Source organism: Hoplias malabaricus, chromosome Y (assembly GCF_029633855.1).
Source record: "Hoplias malabaricus isolate fHopMal1 chromosome Y, fHopMal1.hap1, whole genome shotgun sequence".
Classification (NCBI taxonomy): Eukaryota; Metazoa; Chordata; class Actinopteri; order Characiformes; family Erythrinidae; genus Hoplias; species Hoplias malabaricus.
In genome coordinates, this window is record NC_089820.1 from 16,982,758 (window position 1) to 17,008,125 (window position 25,368).

General features: G+C 37.7%; 1 protein-coding gene across 1 annotated transcript in view; it reads right to left on the bottom strand.

Annotated features, from left to right (window-relative positions):
• The window catches only part of mctp1a (multiple C2 domains, transmembrane 1a), a 121,975-nt gene that overhangs the window by 83,618 nt on the left and 12,989 nt on the right, over positions 1-25,368 (bottom strand). Inside the window, exon 2 of the mRNA XM_066655574.1 lies at positions 13,336-13,453. Coding sequence (XP_066511671.1) covers positions 13,336-13,453 — 118 coding nt within the window. The remainder of the gene's footprint in view (positions 1-13,335; positions 13,454-25,368) is intronic.

Here is a 25,368-nt window from a genome sequence, read left to right on the forward strand (position 1 = left end):
AAAGTAGTGCTCAAATGTTCAAACATTATTCAGAAAAAGGAATAAAAAATAAATAAATAAATAAATTTTACAAATAATAACAATGCTAAAGTATTTTATTCTAATTCCTAATTGACACATTTTAAAATCAGTTCCTATACATTGAACTAAAAGCAATTGTGGTTTAAACCAGAACTAAAAGTGAGGGGCTGGAAGTAGGTTTATTTGTTGGCTGTAAATGATTATTATGACTAGGGGCAGTTCGGAGAAGCGAGCAGACGTACTCAGCGCCCAGTGGGGAAATCGAGAGTTAGGTGTCTTGTTCAAGTCACTCACCTCACTGTTCTTTTGTATTTAAACAATTTTTCCCAATCATCAACTTCAGTATATAGACATTTCATTTTGGGTTTACAACAATACCATGTGTTGACAGAATCAATCTGATACTCTACTAAACTCATTATCTTATTGTATTGAAGTAAGGGTGTGTGATATGTTGACATCAGATCGTGAACGATAAAGAATTTGTTTACGATACACCACCACAGGGAGATCGTTGGATCGTACTAATGCACATTCAGTCCGCTGCAGTTCTTTTAAGTTGTTTACGTACATATTACACATCAGTAGAATGGGCGGACTCACTGGACACCGATAATGTAAGTCACTACTCTAAAATGTACGACTACTGAACTAAAAACAAATTAATTCATTATTCCATACAGGAGATATCTTCCTCGCAAAAAAAAAAAAAAAAAAAAACCCTCATGTTTGTGTAAAGAGGACTTGCAAAAACGAAAAAAAGCAACAGTTCAAAATAAAATACAACAAATAAAAAAATATGTGGCTCTCAGCTTTAACAACACGCCCATCAAGTCTGTAGACCAATCAGAGACGATGCTCAACCAAGGAGGTGGGGAAGCAACCAGGCGTCAGCACCTAACAAACGCGAACCGCAAGAGACGACGCAGACAAACAACTATCAAAACAATAAATAAGTATTCGAGCTTAGATCCCCTTCACTGTCTGCCCTTCCCCTACTGAGACCATTTAAACAAAAGAAGGGGAGTTAGGAAGGCGGGCTCATTCTACATCCAATCATGGAAAACTCCCCCTTCCAACAAGCCTGGCCTTAAAGGGGAAGAGTACTGGGATAGAAACAAGACTAAATATCAGAATAAACCTAGGTGAGTCAGTCAACTTTTTTCTTGTTTCGTGAGGGTAAAAAGTCATTTGTAGAAGTGTATGAGATTAGTCGAGGAAGTTAAAATATAATATGTTGCCATTAATCTTAGATAATACATTTTTTTTTCTGCAATAAAATGAATCATTTTCCTTATGGAGAAGTTGGGGTCTTTGAAGATTCCAAAGGAAGATTTCAAAGAAGATTCCAAATTAAATTTAGAAACGTGCCTAACATTTTTTGTTGTTTGGATCATACTTTGACCACTAACAATTCATTTCAATATCTTTAAATATTCTGAAGGCTTTTCAGTAACATTACTTTATAAAATTGCCTCTAGTTTATTCACTGTCTCAAGATTTGAGTATGTAATTTCAGGCAGAAAATGGAAAAAATACCTGGAGTGACCAGTTCAGGATCAGAATATCTGAATATATTCAATTTCATTCATTCATTCATTATCTGTAACCGCTTATCCAGTTCAGGGTCGCGGTGTATTCAATTTCAGTATTTTCAATTTAAATGTCAATCTGGTTCCAAACGCATGCACAAATGTATTCTAAAGTTAACATTTCAAATAATTAGCAGAAGGCTAAAGATAAAATATGTAAATATTAAAAAATGTTATATGTTAAATAAGTAAAAAAAAAAAAAACAAGCTGTGACCACAGTAAAAAAAAAAAAAAAAACTGTGCTCCCCCAGCACTCCACCAGTATTCAGGCTTGTCAAAATAAAAGTCCAGAGTGAAGTTTAAAAGCGCCTACCATTCTACAAAAATGTACATACAATGAAGCATTGCGAAGCTACAGCTCAGTTTGTCAGCTTTATACCTCGAATTAGACCAGACCACGTCCATAAAGCTCTGGTTAATGCGTGTACTCTGTTCCTAGGCCACACACTGTATGTGCGAGTTAGCGGAAGCTGCAGCACAGTCCCAGGAATGTTTAATGCTAATTAGACTCCCTTTGTTTGAATACATTTCCATTTTCAGCTAAACAACATGTATGAAGAAAGGAAAGGAATTTTTTTTTGTAGACTGATTGTAGTCAGTTTAAGGTCCATGGATTTGGTGCATATTATAGTCCACTGCCCTTGGCTGCTCTCTACATGACAAGTGCATGATAGAAACCTTATCGCAGAGAATTAGAGGTGGTGAATGCAAACCAAAGGCAAGATGATCGAGCAGGATATTGGATAAAAAGATGGTACCCCTCTCAAACACTGAACACAAAATATCTGAATATTCTGAGGATGTCAATCTTTTCACTGATTTCATAGATTTTTCAAAACATGATTCATAAGGCACCAAACAAATCAGCAAGAGCACAGACAGATCAATTAGCTACTGAAGGTTCATCCAATAAGTCGATTGGCTGGACTTTAGTGTGACTTCGGGGTCAGAGAGAGGGACTATTTCTTGTCTTCCTCCAGAATCGATGCGCACATGGCTGCCATGCGCCATAGAGCAGCTCCAACACTACACACTGCATTTGTCTATAAACCAAGCAGAGTGCCACCATCCATCCTGCAGGCGGAACAGCATGAAATTAAACTCCACACGCATCACCACAGCCAACCACTTCTTACATAGAGATTGTACATCTAGGTTGTGCACTGCCATGATGGACTGCAGATGTGAAAGCAATTAATGTGTTACGCATATTTCAAAAATAATATATTTAAAACATTCCTCAACATTTCTATTTATACATTGTAATTTTTTAGATGGTAAAATACAGCATTTAATTAGTGTACTATTTCATGTTTGTAATATGAAAATAATGAATATAATACATTAGCATATTACAGTAAGAAAATTACTAAACTCGATTGAACTTTGACAAAAATTTGCACTAGCGAGCTTAGATGAAATAATGTGTTGCAAAACCTATTGTCACTATCTTCAGTTAAAATTTGGTGTTCCATATTAGTACTGAGGAGAACCAGCCTATGGCCAATGAGAGCAGAAAAATCCTGAATGGGATATTGGCGTGAAAAATAGCGAATTCAATCCAAATTCCAATTTTCCAATTCAAAACAAATCTAGCATAAAATTGAACACTCATAATGTGATGTGATGGTAGCCGTATATTTCTTCCTTTGGGGTAGGGATGTAATTGAGTAGTTTGAGCCTGGTATAAGATGCTCAACTTAAGAGAAGGGCTTCAATTTAAAATGGCTTTTTTATAAGCGGACATCTAAAAACGACTTTTTCCACATGTTAACACAGTTCCCCGGGGTCTTAATGAAACATCTGTGGCAGGCTTTTTCAAAATACCGCAAGAAACAGAGAATGAGCAGATACTCTCAATGTCTGTAACAGTACAGATATTGGTATTGTACATGAAGTGATGTTGCACATTTTCTAGTACAAATCAAATTAGAAAGTTTAATGCTATTGGGTTTTTTTTGTTGTTGTTCTTTTATATTAACAGACAGTTGATTCCATAACGTTGAATCCTTTGCGATGCTGCTACAGACAGTGGACATAAATTAATTATAAAAAATTAATTACACGATTAAAAAAAAAGGAATACAAAAACTGCCTTTAGGTGAAGAAAAACAACAGCTGATTTTATAGACTTAATTATTAACTAAATATTGATTTGCTAACCACTGTTCTGCCACAATTCATAGACTTCTTTTCAAAGTGGCGACCAGCTGCAAATCAGCTAAAACTTCTCTATAGACTCTCTCCTGAAGCACGGCATTGATTACCACTATTTATTTATTTATTTATTTATTTTGGGAGTCCAGCCACTTTCATTTAGTGCTTAACTAAAGCAGCTACGTAAAGTGTATTTCAGTATTTTACATAAAAATTAATGTGATTGTTTTAATAAAATTTTACCCCAAAATCGACACAGTTCGTACAGTGATTGTACAATAAATACACTTTGTCTAATGCCACAATGCCTCACATAGAAATAATATTGTTGCCAGTTTCTCAGTGAATAGCATATAGATACCAAATTAAAGAGAAATCCCACCCACATTTCCTACATAAACAAACTTTCACAGAAAACATTCTGGAGAGTAATTAAAATAAATCATTATCTTGTGCAGATGTTGCAGCATTTGGTTATTTTCACAATAAAGTAATCAGTAAGTTTTTCTATAGTGCATCATTGCACAAGACACTTCTAGACCAGCACCTCTGTGGGACCAAAATATCTAAACACAGGTCAAAACTGTCAGGATTAACAATGATTATCACTTTTAAATCACAGTGGCCATTCACTCACATACATCACATGGCCACAAAGGGGCAGTGTGTTAATGCTTTAAGCAAAAACTGAGAACAAGATTCCCTCTCTCAGACTGATACAATGATACATCCCTTCTAAAATACACAACCAATCTCTGCACCACTTTCAAGCCTCACTGCAGCTGAAATGTTTGCACATCTCTGAAAACTGACTCAGACTTTAGCACAGTGACAAAACCAGCAGTATAACAAACCTACATATGACATAGCAATATGCCACTAGATATTTCAAGGCACTACTTTGGCATACTGTATTTGTGTGTAACAGCATTGCAGTAAATGTTTATCTATGGCAGAGGATAACACATTATATTTGGAACCATAGTCATGTGTTGAAACTGTATATAGGGACATAATTTTACAGATTAGCCAGGAGTTACAGTAAAAAAAGATGTGCTGTATGGCATAGCAGAACAGACAAGCCAACAAAATGGACCCAGAAATTCAGCATTTCAATTAGGAATGGGTTTAAAACATTGCCATTATAATGCCAGCATTCTTGGAGTATATGGATTAATTAGAAATGTGGAGAATTTTATTGCCAGTAACAAAACTTCAAAAGGAACAGTGAACAATTTGGCATAGCACTTCGCTCCAGTTAATCAGGATTTGTTATTTAAATATTTAACTATATTAAATTATAATAACTTGTCCTTGAGTTAGTCACAAATTGTAGATATTTAATAACATAATTTTGGGAGTAGGACCACAGCCAAACTCCTCCTCTCAGCCCTATATATACCCCGCAAATTCACGTCATTTCCGCGTCAGACAAACTCGCTTCATTTAGTTCAGGAGACAGATCTCGATTCGACTGCTTCACTACGCCAGCTCGCTCCTCCGCACTGGGTCATTCCTGCTGATCCCCATATTCGGAGCAGTGTTCGGCTACTATCAAACCCACCGAGCCTCCTGTTTTAAAAAACTTGCTCCCACCTCCACCCCGTCTCCACCCTTTTCTCATATTCATTTATCCAACAGGGGGTCCGGCTTCACACGCATTCATAAGCCACCCTGAACTCCTCCCCAAAGACTTCTGAGTTCACCTCCCCGTTTCAGCCTCTACGGGCGAGGTCCGTACTAGCAAAGTAAAGATTATTAAAGGCTTTAGGTCCAAACTTAAGAAGACAGCATATGGCCGATAGCCCTCACTGATGGCTGTAATGACTCCAGGACATTTCGACACACATTTTCAGTCTTAAAAAAGGGTATACAACCCAGATGTTGACCTAATGGGCCACATCAGAGTAGTTAGCGCTGGAAAGCCCAGCTAATGGCTCCTGAATAATGAATTGGAAAGCGAGGACAAGCAGGCCTTATATTACTTTGAGAGGTGGATCAATCCACAAATGCACATCCTACTGATAAATTGGTAATTTATTAAGAGTTCATAATAAAACGCAAGTAGCACACAAGCCAAAATTTGCTAGATATAATTAAAAACTGAATGTTAAATGATGGAAACAAAGTGTTACATTTAGGTGTCAACACTGGTCAGACGCCAAATGTTAAAGAAAACAATGACTGTCCAAAGCTTTCAGGAAAGACTTAACATTCAGTTGTTTAACTGAATAATCACTGTATTAACAGTCAGATCTGGGTATTGTGCTGCAATGTCTCCAAAAAAATATTGTTCATTCAGAAACATGAAATGCTTCATGGACTACACACAGCCTCTTGCTGCTGCTTGAGAATTCAATACAAGCTGGACCAATCTAAGTTAAAGTTTCTGTGGTAAACCGCTCAGTAATGTGCCTATAACAAGCCAGATCCACAAACGAGATAACATCTTGACCACAATCAGCTACTCTGATGCATTTCATATACATTTATTGATGTAATAAAGCATGAAATGCTCAATATTGTGATGATTATGAATGACATAGAAGTGGACAGGTGAGAACAAGGGTTGTAAACAGTACCAGTTCCTCTAGGACATGTTCACTCAGACATAACTATACCCTCTCAGGTATTAACATGCCTGTTTCTCAAAAATGTCAGGACAACATAATTGGGAACTTGGTTCTGATGTTGTACTTCTGAGGTTCTCAAAATCAAACAGTAATCATATACACACTCATACACACTTTACCATTGATAACCTGACCTTAGCACACAAATACTTCCCCACCCCCATTATTGTGTCTTTCTTCACACCCTTTGCATTAGTGGCTGTAGATCTCTGATCACTGAACTCTAATCATGACTGAAATGGTTAGGTGGGCTTTTATCAGTCTGTTCTAACAGAGACCACGTCTTCCTGCACTAGGGAGGGATCCCTACTGACCACTCACAAAAAGAATAGGCCTCCATATTTAGAGTCTAATGAACAACAAAACATCCTTCATTTGGGAAACTGATTGCCTCTGCATGACAGAATGTGTTATATGAATTCTGAATTTAAATGATTAAAAAAAACCAAAAGATAGTTAATGTGAAATCATACACCGGCAATTCTTTCAAGGTAGACCTGATAAATACACAAAGAAATAAATGAGGACCAAAAAGAAAATAATAATTATAAAAATAATTCAAAGCCCAGCAAATGAAGCCCATCATTCAACTAGAATACAAGACTTCTCTGAACATTTATAATTATACTTCCCATAAAATCATGACAGGCCACAAGAGCTATAAAAAGGTCATTGAATAATGCATACTGAGTCATAATTAAGCTAAAATTTTTCAATTCAATTCCCTATGTGAGTCATTGTACTGGGTGATTAGTCTCATCGGAAAGAAATTTGGAACTTGGAGCACACAGCTGAGATCCCCATGATCCCCTACAGAGCTCCGAAACTCAGCTCAGGACCTCTAGGGGCCCAGTAATAGCCCCTAGCTTTGGCACTCATGGAATGTATCTGCAGTTAGGTCCAATAAAATTTCTTCTGCAAAAGATTTTCTCCTTCCACTGAGCACGCAACTAAGGAGATACGCATTGTATTGTATACTATATACTATATATGTATATACTAATATATTAGTGCTCTGTGATATAAGCGCAAATCAATATCACGATTAATTGTACATTTTAGCAAGATTAGGATTAATGAACAATTGTTTTGTTTTTGTATTTTTGACCCTCATATGCTCCAGTATTAAAGTTGGGATATTTTTTCTAATGTTGCTGGGAGCTTGTTCCTCTGTTTTCTGACCACTGTTTTTATTTGCTCTGTGATTGTGCTTTGATCACTGAAACTGTTTTTACTCAGTGTTTGCATTTGACTTTTTGTTCAGTGTTGTCTTAGTTATAGTCGAAACACAGGACATCCAAACCACAGACACTGTGTTTTTCTTTGGTACTTGCTCAAGTCGCTTACTCAACCTCAGTTTAGGTTGCCACCATGTGGCAGACGTGTAGAATCATGTGACTACAGCTTGATAGCGTGGTTTTAAAAGGACAGTGTAGTGGGGACATAACAGAAAAAAAACCAGTTAAATATAATTGATATAATTCATAAAGTCGATTAGAAGTTCTGAACGTCAATTTAGATTATTTTTCTATTAATTGCCCGGTCTGTGAGGAGTGTGGTGTGTTCTCCCCGTGTCCACATGGGTTTCTTCTGGGTGCGCCGGTTTCCTCCCACAGTCCAAAAACACACGTTGGTAGGTGGATTGGTGACTCAAAAGTGTCCGTAGGTGTGAGTGTGTGAGTGTGTGTTGCCCTGTGAAGGACTGGCGCCCCCTCCAGGGTGTATTCCCGCCTTGCGCCCAATGATTCCAGGTAGGCTCTAGACCCACGCGACCCTGAAATGGATAAGCGCTTACAGATAATGAACGAATGAATAATTGCCAGGTGCAGTATATATATATATATATATAATATTATTGGAATATTCAATACATCTGAAGAACTAATACAAATGGGATATAACCTGTGTGAACCTACAGTTAACACTTGGTAACTTCTTTCTTTTCATCTTTCTTAAATAGCTTCAGTCAAGAATTTAATTCTATTCTTTATGTTTTTAAAACTTCTTTCCTTAGGAATTAGAATTTAAGGAGGATCTCAGTATCTTATTTTTTATTGTAAAATGTAGAAAGCGTATTTGAAAAGAGTCAGGTCTGCAGTAGAAAATCAGAATGAAGACATTCTAATACAGAAATCCAACGTCATCTAAATAGTCTGCTCTTTCAGGGTGCAATAATTATCTGAGAAAAGTTTTTAAAATCATATAAAACTACATATTACAGTAAAAAGTTTCATGTCATTAAAATTTTGTCTCACTGCCCACCATACAACTTTGTAACTCTGACTCATGCACACATAGAAGAGCCTTTTCACCCGTCAGCCTCTCTTTAGTATCTGCCAGCAGTGAAATATCAGACCCAAATTAGAGAACAAATAGTGACAACAAGCATATTCATAATAGCTTCAACTCACCATCATTACAGGTTATAAGATCCTACAGCTGTTCATGAAACATGAGACTAAATCTTCCACACGCGGTCCATCTCACTTTCCAAAGAGCAACACACCGCAAACTGCTGAACACAGCCATTACAGCCTAATCATCATTTACAGACCAATGGAATTCAAATGAGTTATATTTTATTACCAAATTAGATAAAAAAAAAACAGGTCAGCATGAACAAACAAACTATTACAAAGAGAAGAATCACTGTTTATGATTCATATTCTATGCAGGACAGAATGAGTCATTATCCGCTCTTGAAAAAGTTCAACAAAACAACTATTAATGTTTCATGAGATAGTGTGACCTGTTTTCATGAGGTTGGCTGAGTCTGTCGCACACAGTGTTCTAAACTATTTAATGAACTGCTTCTATCTCCATGATCAATGACTGCAGGCTTGATGTAGACAGTATGACAGTATTACTGCATGCTTACAGCAGTACCTGTTTCCAGTGTCCTTTGTGACATTGTGCTTTAAGTGTGCATATGAATATTTCTATTTCCAACACAGCATTTTAACAGGTTCTTCAAAACATTCAGCAATATTATAGCTGCCCTTGTCCAGTGTTCTAAATGTGAGAAACAGACTTGGTGTCAGGAACGAGGGGCGGACTGACGGAGCGGACACACACGCTAAAACACAGATAAACTTTAATTTACAAATAATAACAAAACAAAGAGACTTTAACAAAAAGACAAGAAACGGAGAGCCAAGCAGGCTAAACGGGACACGAGGAGCTAATCAGGGCAAACGGGACAGACAGACTAAAGAACGAAACGACAGGAAATGAAACGACAACGTGGAGACCAATAACGGAGAAACTTACAGAGACAGACTTGATAACACGATTGACATGACAAAGTACAAAGAACAAATGACCAACAAACAGGAAGTGTAGGAAGAGAACTTAAATACAAGACACTGACGAGACGCACCTGAGACAGATAACGAGGAGGACGGGTTAACACATGACAGACGAGGAGGCGGAACAAAGGCGGAGACAGGGGCGGAGACAAGGACAATAACAAACAAAGCCATGTGCTGAGAAAGAGCACATGACCGGGGAAAACAGACATGACGAGACGAGGGTGTGACACTTGGTGTTTTTTATGATATGTCTATCAAAGAGCCTAATTTCAAATGGCTATTTTAGAAATAAAGGAAAGGCAACATTCATCCCACCTTATTATTAAAACAATTCAGCAGTGGAAATAGCTACCTCTCATGAAAGATACCCAGCCTGCTAAATGTGAGTGAGTTTATCAGCATGGGTTTTTAACAATACGTAAAACAAACAGGTGGATTATAGTTATTGGAAATTATTACAGATTACACAAATTGTATATTTTAATAGATTATTCTATTTTTAGCTTAAATTGAGTTAAAAATGATAGATGTAATCACAGAACTCAACATTGCCCTTATGTCTTATTTCTTTTGCAGTTACTGATATTATCTGTCATGCTGAGAGTATTAACAGTGACATGGGGCTGATAGACTTTATGAAAGTGAGCTAGAGCCTGCAAACTAGGAAGAGAATTGACTCTCTGATTCTCTCTCTGTCTTTCTGTCTCTCTGTCTCTCTCCCTCCCTCGGGAAAACCTTAGATATGTTCAAATTTTTAGATAAAAGAACAAGGTAGGCATCAGCTCCTGAAATAAATAACAACAAACAGCAGCTGAAATACTAAGACATGACACAGCCTAACTACTGTATTCTTCCTCAGACAGGAAGTTCTGAAATATAACAGACACCACGTGCAATGCAAAATCTCACAGCCTTCAAAAATATCGTTCTATTTCTTTTCCCCTTAACAACATCATGCCACGTTGTTATATGTCCATGCCAACCATAACTAGGTATCACAATATATCTGGCATTCTGATGTGAGAATTCACAACACTGTTAGAAATTCTAATCTTTTTCTGACAGACAGTGAGGAAAAAGAGACAAGATGGTATGAAGAACAGTTTATATTTCTCGCCAAAACTACGGCAGTGCTGGAAGCGTGGAGGAGGCTGGCAGCATCACTTGTGTTTTGGCAGAAAATGAGCTCTCATGCAGGCAAAGATGAATCACGTCCAGGTCAGGACAGGCTCAGGTGGGTTGCAGAATAGCTCCAGTAAAAAGATGTAGCAGACCTTCCACTGTCACTCATTGTGTTTGACCTGATAGAATAGAGTTAATGGGCTGGGAGGGCACATATATACTCCATCATGTATTATAATGTTGAAGTGATGAGATAAAAGCCTTTAATTCAAAATTTTTACTCCACTCTTCTCTGTGAATTGGGATTGAAGCCTTATGAGACTTAAGCCTGTTATCACATTTATTGTGATACATTAAAAACATTACCAAATCATCAAATAAATTTATTCTAATGGTTTAAAAACACAGCCATGCACTGGATACCTTGCATGCATCGTATCAATGTTTAATTCTTTAAAATAACAGTAAAATAAGAGTTATAGTCACAAAGTTTTCCTTCACTCAAGATTAAAAAATAAATAAAACAAGAATAAAACAATTTAATTCCATTTTTAATATTTACACATATTTGCTCAGCAACTATCAATGATTTTTCAACATTAAATGAAGCTTTCCACCTGCTGAGACATTTTACAGCCAAGCATCGACAGTCATGCAGTCCAGCTACTCTGGGGATATATATTAGTGCATTAAAGTGGACAATGGTAAAGCCTCTTAATGTGTCACCAATAAGACATTAGGTCGGATCCAGTAAATTACACAGTAAATACACAGTAAATGCCAACATCTACTGTATTTAGAGGTACAGCCACATACCACTGGGGATAATCATTTATTGAAGCCATCACTGGTGGATTTAAAAAAAAGGATAAATTATGCATGGCTGAGGAAAGCGAATGTTTATTTTCTGAAAATATTTCCATTGAGAGTTTTTAGTAACTCAAATGAAAGAATAAGCAATGATTTATCTTTATATTTGCAAAAGCATCAGTGATATAGAATGTCCCTAAACCATAACCCAAGTCTCCCCTAAACGATTTTGCTTGTGTTTCTTGAATTTGGACAGTCAGCTAATTTTTTTTTATAATTATTTAACTATAGGTGTGTGTGCACATATGAGATTGGACTGTGTCTGGACAGTTTATGCTGTAGCATACTGTCAGCTGATAATGAGCCCATTAGTGGTCCAGCAGTCAAAACAATCCCCATGGCACTGACACTTACACTGTCTGAAATGCACTCCTTAACACATGGCTCCTCTATGACTCAAGAGCTGCTCAGACCAGTAAAACCATAATGGGCGAAACGTACAAGTTATCCATCAATGCCACCTGTCAAATGTCTGGTCAGATGCAAATGAATGCAGGCACTCTGGAGATAGTGTATGCCCCTGGCCATTTGATTTAATCAGACTAGTATTGATTTCATGATGTGTTGTCTACTAAACTCTAAACAAGGACAACAACAATAAGGACAAAAATAGTCCACAGTGGGTTTAAACTAAGGCTGGGCAATTGATTGGAAATGAATCAAAATCACCATTCGGAATTTCTTATCATACTATTCCATAATTCAGATTACTCTGCGTCCATGTACTGTCCCCTTAAAAGCATACTACTGTGTGATTCTGCCCCATTCAATCTGCCTCAGGAGGACCTAAAGAACATGGCGGACTATTCAAAAATGTCATTTGACATGTTTGATTTTAGTGAAGACGACACTGAACATCAAGATGTCAAATGTAAACTCGGACCAAAAACCATTACCCTTGGTTTCAGTGACCAAGGGTAATACCACCAGTCCCATCACAAACCCATCACCAAATATGAACTGTGCATGGCTCCAAAAAGAGACTGACAAGCTCCCAGTAATATTAGATAAAAATATTCCAGCTGTAACACTTCAGCACATTCACAGAACAAGCCTTGAACAACGAAAGCAAAAAACTAAAACATCGTTCTTTAATCTTAATCAAGGTAAAATGTTTGATTAATTGTGATACTGATCTGCAGTCAAATCGCCCAGAACCTGTTTGAAGTACCTAACTATGTAATCAGAATCAAACCATCCCTGTCAAAAGAAATCCCTGTATTCCACAAATAATTAAATATTATACAAAACTAAAATAATGAAACAATTAAATTTAATTAAGTATAAGTAAAATAATTAAATGTTATACAACATAATTTTTAATGGGCTCATGTTGGAAAACCAAGCATCAAAAACAAGTGTTCTGAATTTATAAGCATAAAGACCTCTGATGTCACAAAGACAAGTGCATTAACATATATCTGCATTTCAATCTGCAATTAGTTTAAGTTATAAATATGTTATAGACTGGACTTCTTTTTGAACAAAGGTCAATACAAGGCAGTCATCAACAACAGAAGAAGTTTTATAAATCCATTTTAATGGCAAAAACAGTGTAAAAACTAAGAGCAACAAAATGATAAATAAACAAACTTGATCTCACAGAAGCAGACATGAAAGTAGCCTACCTCCTCTGTCCCTGATGGCGAGATTGTTCCCTTTCTTCAGCACGATGTCCAGTTGGTACATCCCGGGGTGGACAGGTGCCGGTGGCTCTGCATTACTTGGCCCCACAATATTGATGCCCTGCAGAGGGGACAGAGAATGTGTCAGTGTCTCGAGGGTCCATGGTGTAACCAGAACCACAGCAGATACTGGATCAGCCATTTTAGTCAGAAGTCATGTACATCTCCAGAGGTGATAAGTCTTGGTATACTATTAATTTATCTCATTACAGTTAAGCAGTGCTGTTAACATATGTTATATCAGAACTGTGAACCTATAATCAAAGTATAAAAATGGTGAATAATTTTATTTAAATACAAAATATTACAATATTAATTTGGCTTCAAAGTTTTTCTACACATTGTGATATTAACACTGATATAACTGCCATGGCTAATATATTACTAGAAAGCAAACTTGTTTAGAGTTGGGAGGAAATTTGTGGGACATATGTTATAATAAGGATCACATTTCTGGTTGTTTGACAGGAACTGCCAACACCCATCACTTCCTCATGTAATAAACCCTCAAGGGAGAAGACAGAAGAAACGCCAGTGATGGGTGTAATGGGAGAAATATAAACACTCAAATAGAAATTTTACACAATATATTTAAGGGTACTTCATATTTATGACAGAATTTTTAAATGTGGAAAAAATAAATTATTTATAAAGAGATTAAAGGGGGAAATCAAACAAACATAAAAATATACATAAATATAACCCAATGTTTGTGCTATTATGTATTTTCTGTAGTTATGTTGAAGTTGTTTCCAGTTTTTATGCATTTTTTAATCTTATGTTTGAACAGTGTCTGTCCTTGGAATGGGCCAATGGAAATACTACAAAAGCACTATTAATAAAAGAAATATTACTTTAATCTACCTTAGTAGCAAAGAAAATTTTGTTTTTCTTGTAAAATTATTATAATGGAGATGTGTTCTTTGGGTTTTCCTTTGTATTGTTCATTTATTTTTATTTTTTTACACTTTTGACACAGTAGTGTTATGTGTTCAAAACCACAGAAACAGACCCTCCAGTGTCTCATTTCCATGGCAACCATAATGTAGACAATGGACATTTCTTATCACAATAACAAAAACGACTCATCATACTGCCCACACTGAGGATGCAGTAAGTGAAATAAGCACAATTCCTGTTGGACGAAAACCTCTCTTCAGTCTGCTGTTAGATTATTAGGCTGGGTGTAACACCTACTGGAACCACAGGTTTGAGAAACTTCTACAGCAACAGCACTTCCACCATTCGTCTACATCCATCGCATACAAGGAAACATCACATCACAGCATGAGCCTAAACTTGCTGTTTAGTTAATGTACAGGCTCTAGCATTAGCAGAAGCTCTAAACCTGCTGTAGTGAGGCTCCTGTAGAACATTCACATCCCCTAGCAAGGACATCAGACATCTAAATTCAGAAGAAGTAGCTGAGATGACAAGTTTGAAAATTTGACTGCTGTCGTGATTGGTATCTCTACAGATATTTCCTCCGAGACAAAGATAGCATTTACATAAGATGTTAAAGCCCTTCTTAAATTAGTTAGAAGAATATTTTTAAGAGTTGGAATGCTCCTGGAACACAATTCTGCAAACAAGCTTTTTATATCATTATAAGCAATGCTGCATGATACAGGCATAATATCATAATGTGCTTCAACAGCATGGTCAGGCTCCTCTGTATGTGGTTGATCTGTTTCACCCATATAAATCAACACGTTCTCTTAGGTCGAGTCATTTAAATTTACTGTCTGTTCCACGTTCTCGCTTAAAGATTGGTTGATTCTGTGGACTCTTAGACTTTTTTAAGCAGGCGTTTGGATAATTGGAAAAGACTTTGATAAAATTAAAAAAATGGCTTTTTTATTTTATTTTATTTTATTTTGTGTCGTGTCTTTGTAAAGTATGTGTGTTTTTTGTCTGTGAAAAGTGCTGTATAAATAAATTTTACTTACTTGTTTTGACTAATATATGTTATCAGGCATGTGAATAACATGATTAAAGGGCTGGTTCAAACAGTCCAGTCTGATCTTAAGTGAGACCCAGACTGAAACCTATTAGCAGTTTAACAGATACCAGGTATTCAAGCAAGCTGTACATCTCCATTGGATTAATCTACATCTCTATTGGGTTAATCATCAGAACACAGAGGTCTATTGAGGTTTAACCAAAACTAAAACCAAAGATCTTTTTGACTTTTTGTGTTTCCATAAAGTCTGCAGTCTGGGTGTGTAATTGAAGTAGATGTGTGTGTGTGCGTGACCAGGGATCATTCAGTTACACATCAACGAGCCAGTAAATGCTGCTGCAAAATCCAGCACACACTCTGTTGCAGGAAATGTGTGGGGATTCAGCTCAGTGTCTGAACACCCTTATAACTACAGGTCAAAAAAGGGCTGTCTGTGTGGTGCCATAAAATCTCTGAATGTACATTTCTTTAGAGAACAGTTTTTGTAAATGAGATTCATGACTTTAAAATAGGTGCTAGAAATAACTCACAAAAGGTGAAAGATTTTTTTTTATTAATGTCCTTAAAGGTTTCTGCATGAAATCTCATTTATATTCACTGTTCTACAGGGACCTAAGATGGTTATTTTTCAAATAATTGAAAAATAATTTTGGCTTTAAAAAGTGCAAGTGAGTGATTGCGAGAGAGGGAGTGGGGGTGGGGGGGCAGGTTGTGGAATAGAGATTGATGGGGAGTAAATTAAGTAGAAGGAAGACAAAATGAAAGGTGGGGTAAAGAGAGATGGAAACAGGAAGAAGTGGAAAGGTATAGAGAGGAAATAGTGATTAAGAGGGAAGCAGAGAAAGCAAAATTAGAAGAATACAAAACAGGCACAGGCACAGATATTTTTATTTTATTTATGAATAGAGGTTATGCATATATGCTCTTTGTGTGAAAAGGCAAGTGTTTTAAGCGGGTGTGACAACCCCAAACTCTTTTATTTTTTAAATTAAATGTAGCCATGTAATGTTTTCAGCAACACTGTAATGTTAAACTTTGTGGTTAATTTTGCACCTAGTTCAGGGACTGCACAAACACTGTATTTACCTGTCTGTCTGATGCTGTGGGTCAGAGGAGAAGCCTGCCGCAGATCAGATCAGGGCAGAATTCTCACAAGAATTCAAATACATGCCCGTCAGATATCAAAACATTTTATTAAACACTTTTCGAGAGGGTTATTTTTATTTTTAAATATTGATGAATGAAGAAAGGGCACTTTTCTCATCCAGGGCAAAAGGGCAGGCGCTTGAGCACCACTAGGGGTCTATCTGTGCACGTACCTGAATACAGAGGAAGAGAGAAAAAGAATCGTCAAGTGAGGAAGTGGTAGAGAGAAAGTGACAAGGTCTCAAAAGGTTTCAAAATGCCTTTTCTGCAGTGTTGAGCCCAGAGTAGTGTTAGAAATTCGGCATTGAAGAGTGAGGAGACTGGAGTTCGGCGTTGACTGGAGTTTATTTACACATACACAGGATCATGTATGAGTACAACTGGGTGATTGCATTCCATCTCAGGATGATGTGAAGTTTGGAAACTGGAGGTTCAGAAGTTTCCTCACGTGCATGCAGTAAAGCACGGGCACAGCTTGGTCATCAGTTTGTCACCAGTTCAGTCTATAGCCAGTTCATTCTGTACCCAATTCAGTCTGTTCTCAGTCCAGTCTGTGACTGTTGCCAGTCCGGTCTGTTCCCAATCCAATCTGACACCAAATATTTTAGAAGGGCCTTATATACATTGGAGAAATGGGGGAAGGGAATAGGAGGAAGAAGAGGAGTTTGAGGTGGGGTAAAGGCATTGATGAGAAGAAGGAAGGGGAGAAAGAGGTGTAAGAGGAGTGGTATCATGTAAGGGGGGGATGATTGGTGGGAACGAGGGATGGGTTGAGGGGTATAACAAAAGGTCACACAAAGCTGTAAAAAGACCATATAGTTTCTCTCAGCAGCAATAACACAGGCTCTTTTCTCCTTATTACAGGTCAGTGTGGCATCACTATAATATTGTAGTTGTCGTTTTTAGGTAAAAATAGTAGTGTAGTATTCCTTTAATGGTGTTAAGAGATTTGGGAGGTAGTTGTGCCTTCAGGTATAGCTGTATTTGAATTGAAACTATAAACAATAGTCAGGTGCAGCAGTATGCCATGTGTTCCCCTGTTTCATATCACAGAGGGGAACATGGACTCCAACTCCCAGAATCCTCTGGGGAGGCACAAAGGTGTGACAGTGAACACACCAGTCCACCTCCCTTGAATACTGACATGGTACACCTGCTCTGCTGGCTATTTCAGCAGTGTCTGGACCATTTCAGTGCAAAGTATTGCCATGGTTTCTACCTGAATACTGATGGTTTTGTGTCCTTTTTGTGAACCCATGTGTATCTCATTGCTCAAACTTGCTTTTGGATTGATGTATGACAGTCCAGCTTTCTCAAGGACTGAACTTAACTTCCTTCACATTGCTTATGTCTGCCTTTTGCCTCTCTTAACAGCAGGAGGGACTTGGGACACTTCTTACTTTAAACTGTAATTTCATTAAGGAGCACATTCATAAAACAGTTCATTAAAGTGGAGGTTTTGCAGATTTTACCAGGTGTTTCATTCGCACTAGCTAAGATTTTAAATGAGATATGATGAGAGATCCGTGCACAGGGTACTTTAACCTAATTGACCATATCAGCTTCATGAGGCATAGAAATCAAAGTATCTTCTCCACTTCATTAATGAATTACATCAGGGTTCCCGATCCAGCTGACCCATGTCTAGGTAATCAAACTCTGATTAACCCTTTTTATACTTACAACAAGCAGACATCAATGAAACACAATGTGTGAAACAAGTCAGCAGTTCTTTTTTCAAGAAAATAAAATATAGACATCGCTACTGATGAAAAAATCTTATACTTTCTAAAATAGCAAGTGTAACTCCACATTCTGATGCCCATATGGATAGTGTTTCTTCACAATATCTTGTCTCAAGTTTGGCATTTTAACAAGATGTTAATTGTTTGTAGTTATTGTAATTAATAATATACGATATCAGCGAATCCCTACATAAACTCTCTTGAGCATTGGCCTGCAGTCTTGGCAAAGGCCACTCTATATTTCAGCTAGTGAGAGTTGAAGCAGACAGTGTCACAAATACTGCATCATCAGTCGCTCTAACCTTGGCACGCTTTAGTTCTCCCCATAACTCAATCTACTGCTGTGACATCACTTATCCTGCCAATGTGAGTCCAGCACTGAGATAATGAGCAAGCTCTTCTACTGACAGATGCTCCAGCTCCTTCCTTCATTCCTCTTTGTTATGAGTCACACCTTCTAACACTGCTATTAATTACTATGACTGACAGATATAATCACTAAAAAGCACAAGTAACCTAATTTACTAGGAAGAAATCAGATTTAATACCATCACCTTTTGACATCAAATTATAGCTTTTTTCCTAACTCATTTCTCATCCTAAACTGCCCCATTCACATTTATTTTGGAATGTGCTGAAAGCCTGAAATGCAGGAATGGATTTATATTAATAAATAAAATTAAGCTGCATCTGTATAGAGCAGTTACTCTATTTGACTGAATTTAAATAAGTAGTGTAATTAAATTAAGTTTATATAATAACTCAGGCATAAGGTTCTCCACCTCAAAAGTTCAAATCCATGAATCAATAAGTTTCAAAAGTCTACACTCCACCAGCTTGAAGAAATGACCCTCATACCCACCAACACAGAACCTACACAAACATGCACGCACCGCACAGCCCCTGTGACCACAGACATCCACTAAATATTGAATGATGTGGCTCACAGTTACACAAGCTGTATGTTTTAGCTGCTACAACCTTTCACATATTTCTGAAGACCTTGCTATGGTAGCAGTTGTTCGTAAAAGTTTTTATTTCTGCAAAGCTTTGATTAATATTACTAATAGTAGCCAAACACAGGTAATTAGATAAAACAGCTTAACCACCATTAAAGCTTTTACTCATTCTCCAAGGGACTCTTCAAACTCATCAAGTTCCAGAGAAAGACACGCCTATTCCCTTACATTCACTCTTCGCTCCTCGAGGGATTGTAAGCAGTTGAGGCTTATTAGCCACGCTGTGTGTAGCTCTGTATAATAAGCAGAGTAATGTTGATTCCACATCATAGATAAACTGACCTACTGCCCAAGAGAGAGGTGTCAAACGAATAAGACATGTACTACTCAAGCAAAACACTATCAGGTGGCTCAGGATCATAACGGCCGAAACCTACTTCACACAAGGGCGTGAAAGCAGACAATTTGCACTAATCAAACTGGGTTTCACGCATAGTTGCATTCAAAAACACACTAAATTAGTGCAAAACAAGGGGCGCTACTGCAAGAGTCAAGTTGTCTGGTCATGTGTCATGGCAGACCAGATCTTGAGTTTGTACAGCAGGGCTGTGTATTTGCAGAGTGTTAGCCAGGCGTTGGCATTTGTGTTCGCTTCCTTGCATGAAGTATGTGTCTGCCCTGATACTCATTTCTCATCATAAGTATTATCAGAGTTTTTGCATTTCAAATCAAATTCATAGTGATACATAGTAATACATTCTATAATTGAGAGTGGTTTCCAAAGTGTATATTAAAAGAGCATTAATCATTGTTAGCAAACAAAAAATAGCGAAAGTATTATTGTTTTAACATTATTTCTATAAAGTGCAATTCACATGATATGAAGAATCAAAATTTTGTAGACCTACATGAATCAGTTTATGCTCTATACAGCAGGATCTCTACAAAAAGCCATGTTCAAAATAGGTTCGGTACACCATCACTGACAGACCCAGTAGGTGTCAGTATAAAAATCTGTTCATTAAGTTATCAGAATCATTGTAAGAATTTGGTGTTTATCACTTTAATTGCTAAGCAGAATGATTTACTGGCGAGTGACTGAATAGGATGCGGCCATCCCCAGCGCCCAAGGAGTGTTTTGGGGTTCAGAGCCTTGCTCAAGGGCACTTCAGTCATGGATGTTCCCACCGGTCCTGGGGATCAAACCGGCGACCTTCCGGTTCCAAGCCTAGTCGTCTAACCATTAGGCCAAGCCTGCCCCCAGTTTGTTCATTAATCTAACAATATCCATGATTTGTCCTGCTCAGTCTCAGCATTTAATTAGAAATCTAGCTAATTTAATTAATTGGACCCTATGTCAGCCTCATTTTCTTCTTAAATGCCTTTTTCAGCAAAACTAATATTGGTGGGTGTAAGTAACTCAACTGACCCATAAACAGCATCAACCACAACATCACACTACAAAACTGTACTTTTTTTTTTTCTCTCTGCTCCCAACACAGCTGATATAGCTAATGAGTTCATTAACAATGGCTTTCGAAGTTGAAGTGGGTGTGATAGAGTGAGGACAATATGCAGGGCAGAGGCCCACCAGGACCAGGACTGAGAATCATTGCACTATGCTAATTAAGAATTCTTGGGCAAGAGTCATACAACGTTATTAGAACTGTACTGTACATCCAGAAGTCTCCTGTGTTTTCACTGTGAGAGTTAGTCATTATTAGGCCGGTGCATGTTTTCCATGCCACACTAGTGTTATGACTGTAGACACAGTGGGGAGGTAATGTTGGTAATAAACTGTGATTTAAATTCTGATTTGGATATCCAGGCTTGTTTTGTATATTTCCACTTATTCAGATGAGAGAATATGCCATGTATTTGCACAGGCATCACTGTAAAATGTGTCAGTGGTTTGCCTGAGAGTGACACTGTTTGACACACACACACACACACACACACACACACACACATCCAAAATCTTGAAGAAGAGCTGTAAATTTATGATAACATCTGTGTGGGATTACAGTGTTGAAGGGCATGTCTCTTAGGATGCGATTGCTTGGTCGCATGGAACTCTCAAGACACAGTAGGCCAGAGACGTACAGCATCCAAAGCTAAAACAAAATATGGAATACACAGCTGACTGAGATAACTACATAAATGGCATAATGACAAAAAAATATTTATGGTATCAACAAGAAAACTGCTGGAACAAGGCCCTACACCTTATTTCCTATGTGATTTATTGCCTAGAGAATTCAGGAAAACAGTAGCTGAGACCCATGCAGTAATTAGGCCAAGACTTTTGAATTACAAATGTGGTCTTCAGAGTGGAATGAATATTTTAATGAGAAACTAGATAGGTTTGTTTGTATTTTGATGGTATACACAAAAAAGGAACTACAAAAACATGCAACAATGGCACATTCCCAGTTGGCAACCTAAGCCCTGCAGTCTCCTTCCAAGTCTGCACTTTGTTAATGTAAATGTATTCATCCTCTGTGATAGGTCCAAGTGTATTTTGCAGGGAGTATACAGGCGTTCACAATGCAGACTTCATCAAAATGTGCAGTATAGACATAATTAAAAACTATGGAACCTCCATTCTTCCCCTGTCCCTGTCTAAGTTGCTACAATGAGAGAAAAAACATTTGCTGTGACTATTATCTAATTCTAATTGTAACTCTTAACAGACCATCACTCTTTATATAGAGAACATTTACATTAACTTATTTTATTTTATTAATACATTAATTTTAACATTATTTACATTGCATAAACTCAGGTTAGGGCCTGGGCATATGCCCCTCCCCCTCCACCAAAATCAGTCCCATACAGAGCTATTGCCATCTTTGTAAATAATGTCTGGAGAACCCTAAGTTTGCCCGTTGGAACAGGACCAGTATGCTCTCTAAACATACATTTACTTCTAGTTAAAACACAGACAGTAAAACTACGTCTGAAATTACTGGAGCAAAAGGTTTCTTTTGCAAAATTAATTAATTAATTAATTAATTAATAATTCAAAAGCTCTTTATCCAAAGTCTAATTATTTTAACCTAATTTATCACCCTGAAGTTTTGATTATCCCAGCATTCACCAGTGTGTTCAATTAGTATGATGCACAACCCAAAGACGTTCCTGTGAGAATTAATTAGATTAATTATTTATTTATTTTATTGCTACACTTATATAGCACCTTTCTAAAAAACCCAAGAACACAACCAAAAGCCCAAAAACACTGCACAGAGTGCCATTCCATTCAACATTCAATCCACACACACAGGTGAGAAGCAGCAGGCTAAGGTGCACAGCATACTCTTAACCAGGAGTGACCATCCATCTGGAGGACTGCATCTGGCACTAGGGCAGGGGTGGGCAATCTTATCCGCAAAAGACCGGTGTGGCTGCTGGATTTTAGTCCAGAGCACACCTGATTTCACTCCTTTAATTAGTTGGCCTTAGTAAAACGACTGATCATGTGACCTCCACTCACACCAGGACAGTTATTAAAGAGTCCAATTCACCTAACCTCCATGATTCCAGACTGTGGGAGGAAACCAGAGGCAACCCACGCAGACAAACGAAGAACATGGAAATGCCACCCAGATGGGACTTGAACCCAAGATCCCAGCGCTACCAAACGTGCTAACCACTAAGCCACCGTGCTGCCCAGTTTAAATTATTATTATATTACTTGGACAACTACAGGGGTTAGTGTTTAGTATCATAACATCATAATTATTTATACTGTTTCATTACTTTGGGTTAATTGTATGTGAAGAATGGGTATAATTAACACAGTTCTTAAATAGCACTTTTATTAGTGGATTAACTTGAATTAACCTCTAATACATGAGCTGCATGAAATCCTTTCATTTTAGGTTTGAACTTGTAAGAATTATACTGTGAAATGAAAAATATCTGGTGTATGTAGCAATAAACACAGAAAAGTGTAGTACTCTCAGCAACTGCATCCTTTTCTCAGAAGTGATTAAACTTCTACCAAATATAATCCACGTTAAGGGCAAATAGACTCTCAAAGCAACAATATTCATTTTCTTTATACCCTTCCTCTTCATAAATCTAAAGAGAAATCTGAATAATTACTGCAGAGTGTTTTCAGTGATATTCCCCTAATTATTAAAAAATATATAGCATCATTCTTCATCACCCTATCATCAACTATATTGATTCTTAAATCAGCACAGTACAGGACCCATCGTCCATTCACAAATCAAGAGGAATGTAACAAGAATAAGAATATTTTTGTGTAACATATACCCAGAATTTGTATCAAATGAGAATGCAGAGGCAGCGGGTTCAGTTCTTACAGTAATGACACATAAGCTTCTGTTGGTAATGTGTGGCAATAATAATGACAGGATATGACAGGGCTGGGTTAGGCTACGCTTTTCATCTTAGTTGGGGTTTTGGCACCCTCTCGCAGACCCCTACTCTGCTCCTGGCAATATCCACATCCGTTCAAGCTGGATGCATCTGAATGAGGAAAAATATTGTGACATAAGACTGACTCATCACAGCTGCTTTGCAGCAAAAGGTAACATTGAGCATCAGATTGCAAGACTTGGCTATAAAGAAGGCAGCTGAGCACAAAACGTCTGCTTCTCTGAGTATTTTAGGTCACTGATGTCTCCAGACTTGGCCGTTTACTGAGGCTGCTGGTGCTTGTAGGCTCATCTTCTCTCAATTCATACTCGCATTAAAGGGTCAAATGCCATGTCAAAAAGAGCACCATACATCATCTGATAACACAAAAGTTACACAACACATGGAGGCCATGTCTGTCCAGCCTTTGTTTAATGTAATTCCTGTGATACATCATTTACTATAATTCAACACTGGTGAAGAAGATTGGGCTGAAAAGAAAAAGTGAAGGATGATCTGGCCTCCACTGAACCAGCCAGGCTCTTGCTGCCTTTTTTGTAATTATATGGAGCATATGGGGGTGTTTCAGCACCCACCCAGAATTCAAGAGCAGCAGGGAAACACTAATCCTTCTGCCCACTTTCCATCGTTCTGCTGCAGCTGATGGGCTTCATTCTATTTCTGTGAGATGGTGCCTGGGATAAGCGGAGGAAGAAGCTAGCTTGAGGCCAAGATGTCATTTGGCCAGCAGAAATAAAGCACAGAACAAAGTCCAAATTTCTGGCATTTATACTACCCCTATGCCATGTGTGGTTTATGAAGCGGACAACCAAAGTGGCACCCTCTAAAAGTGATAGACTGAACAGAGCTGGTAGATTCTGAAGGATGAGTCAGTGGATTTCTCAAAGTGAGGTGTCACAGAAATTAACGTAAAGGTTCCAGTAGAACAGGGAATTTAGTCCTAGCCCTGGAGTTTCCCTGCCTTGGGGTGGGTGACACACTTAAGCAGGAATAAGGGCTATCAGTGGAACTCCTTGCAATTTAACAGCATGAATAACACATTAAATATGACACAGTAAGCTGTCCATTTAGGTCCTACTGATTTTTGTGTAAGTATATGGAGCATATAGTTGCTGTTCAATTAAAAACATGTATCTCCAAAGACTTTTCAGGAACAGAAAAAGAATATATCTCTCTGAGAGTAACTGTAAAAAGTAAACCACAGATAACGCAATTTATACCTAATACATCACAGAAAAGTAAATATGTTTCATATGTAAGATGGATTTCAGTGTATTGTATTGAAGGCAGCAAATATTGACATACACAGATTTGTTTTACTGAATTTCAACAAGCCACATCCAATTCCCTGTAACCACAGCCTGCAGCGTATTCTCCTAAACCCTGCCGCTATGAATCCATGTTTTAACAAATCCAGAGTCTATCATTACTATACTTGATTGAAATCAACATATTTAATCCTTATTGTGATTGTAGTCACGCTGCTCTAATATTTCATGTGATCAGTTGTTAACTTTAGCACAGACACTCAAACAGTACCGTGAGAATGTGGGGAGGGGGAAGATACGCAGTTGTGACAGACAGGTCTAGCAGCCAATGGAGATACAGTGGAACCTCTACTAACGAACGCCTATACTAACAAACTTTCCAAGATACGAACCGGGCATTTGAATATTTGTTGCCTCCACCAACGAACCATGACTCTAGAAACGAACCAGAGACTTCGCTGAGCCGGCGGCTGGAGATGGCCACT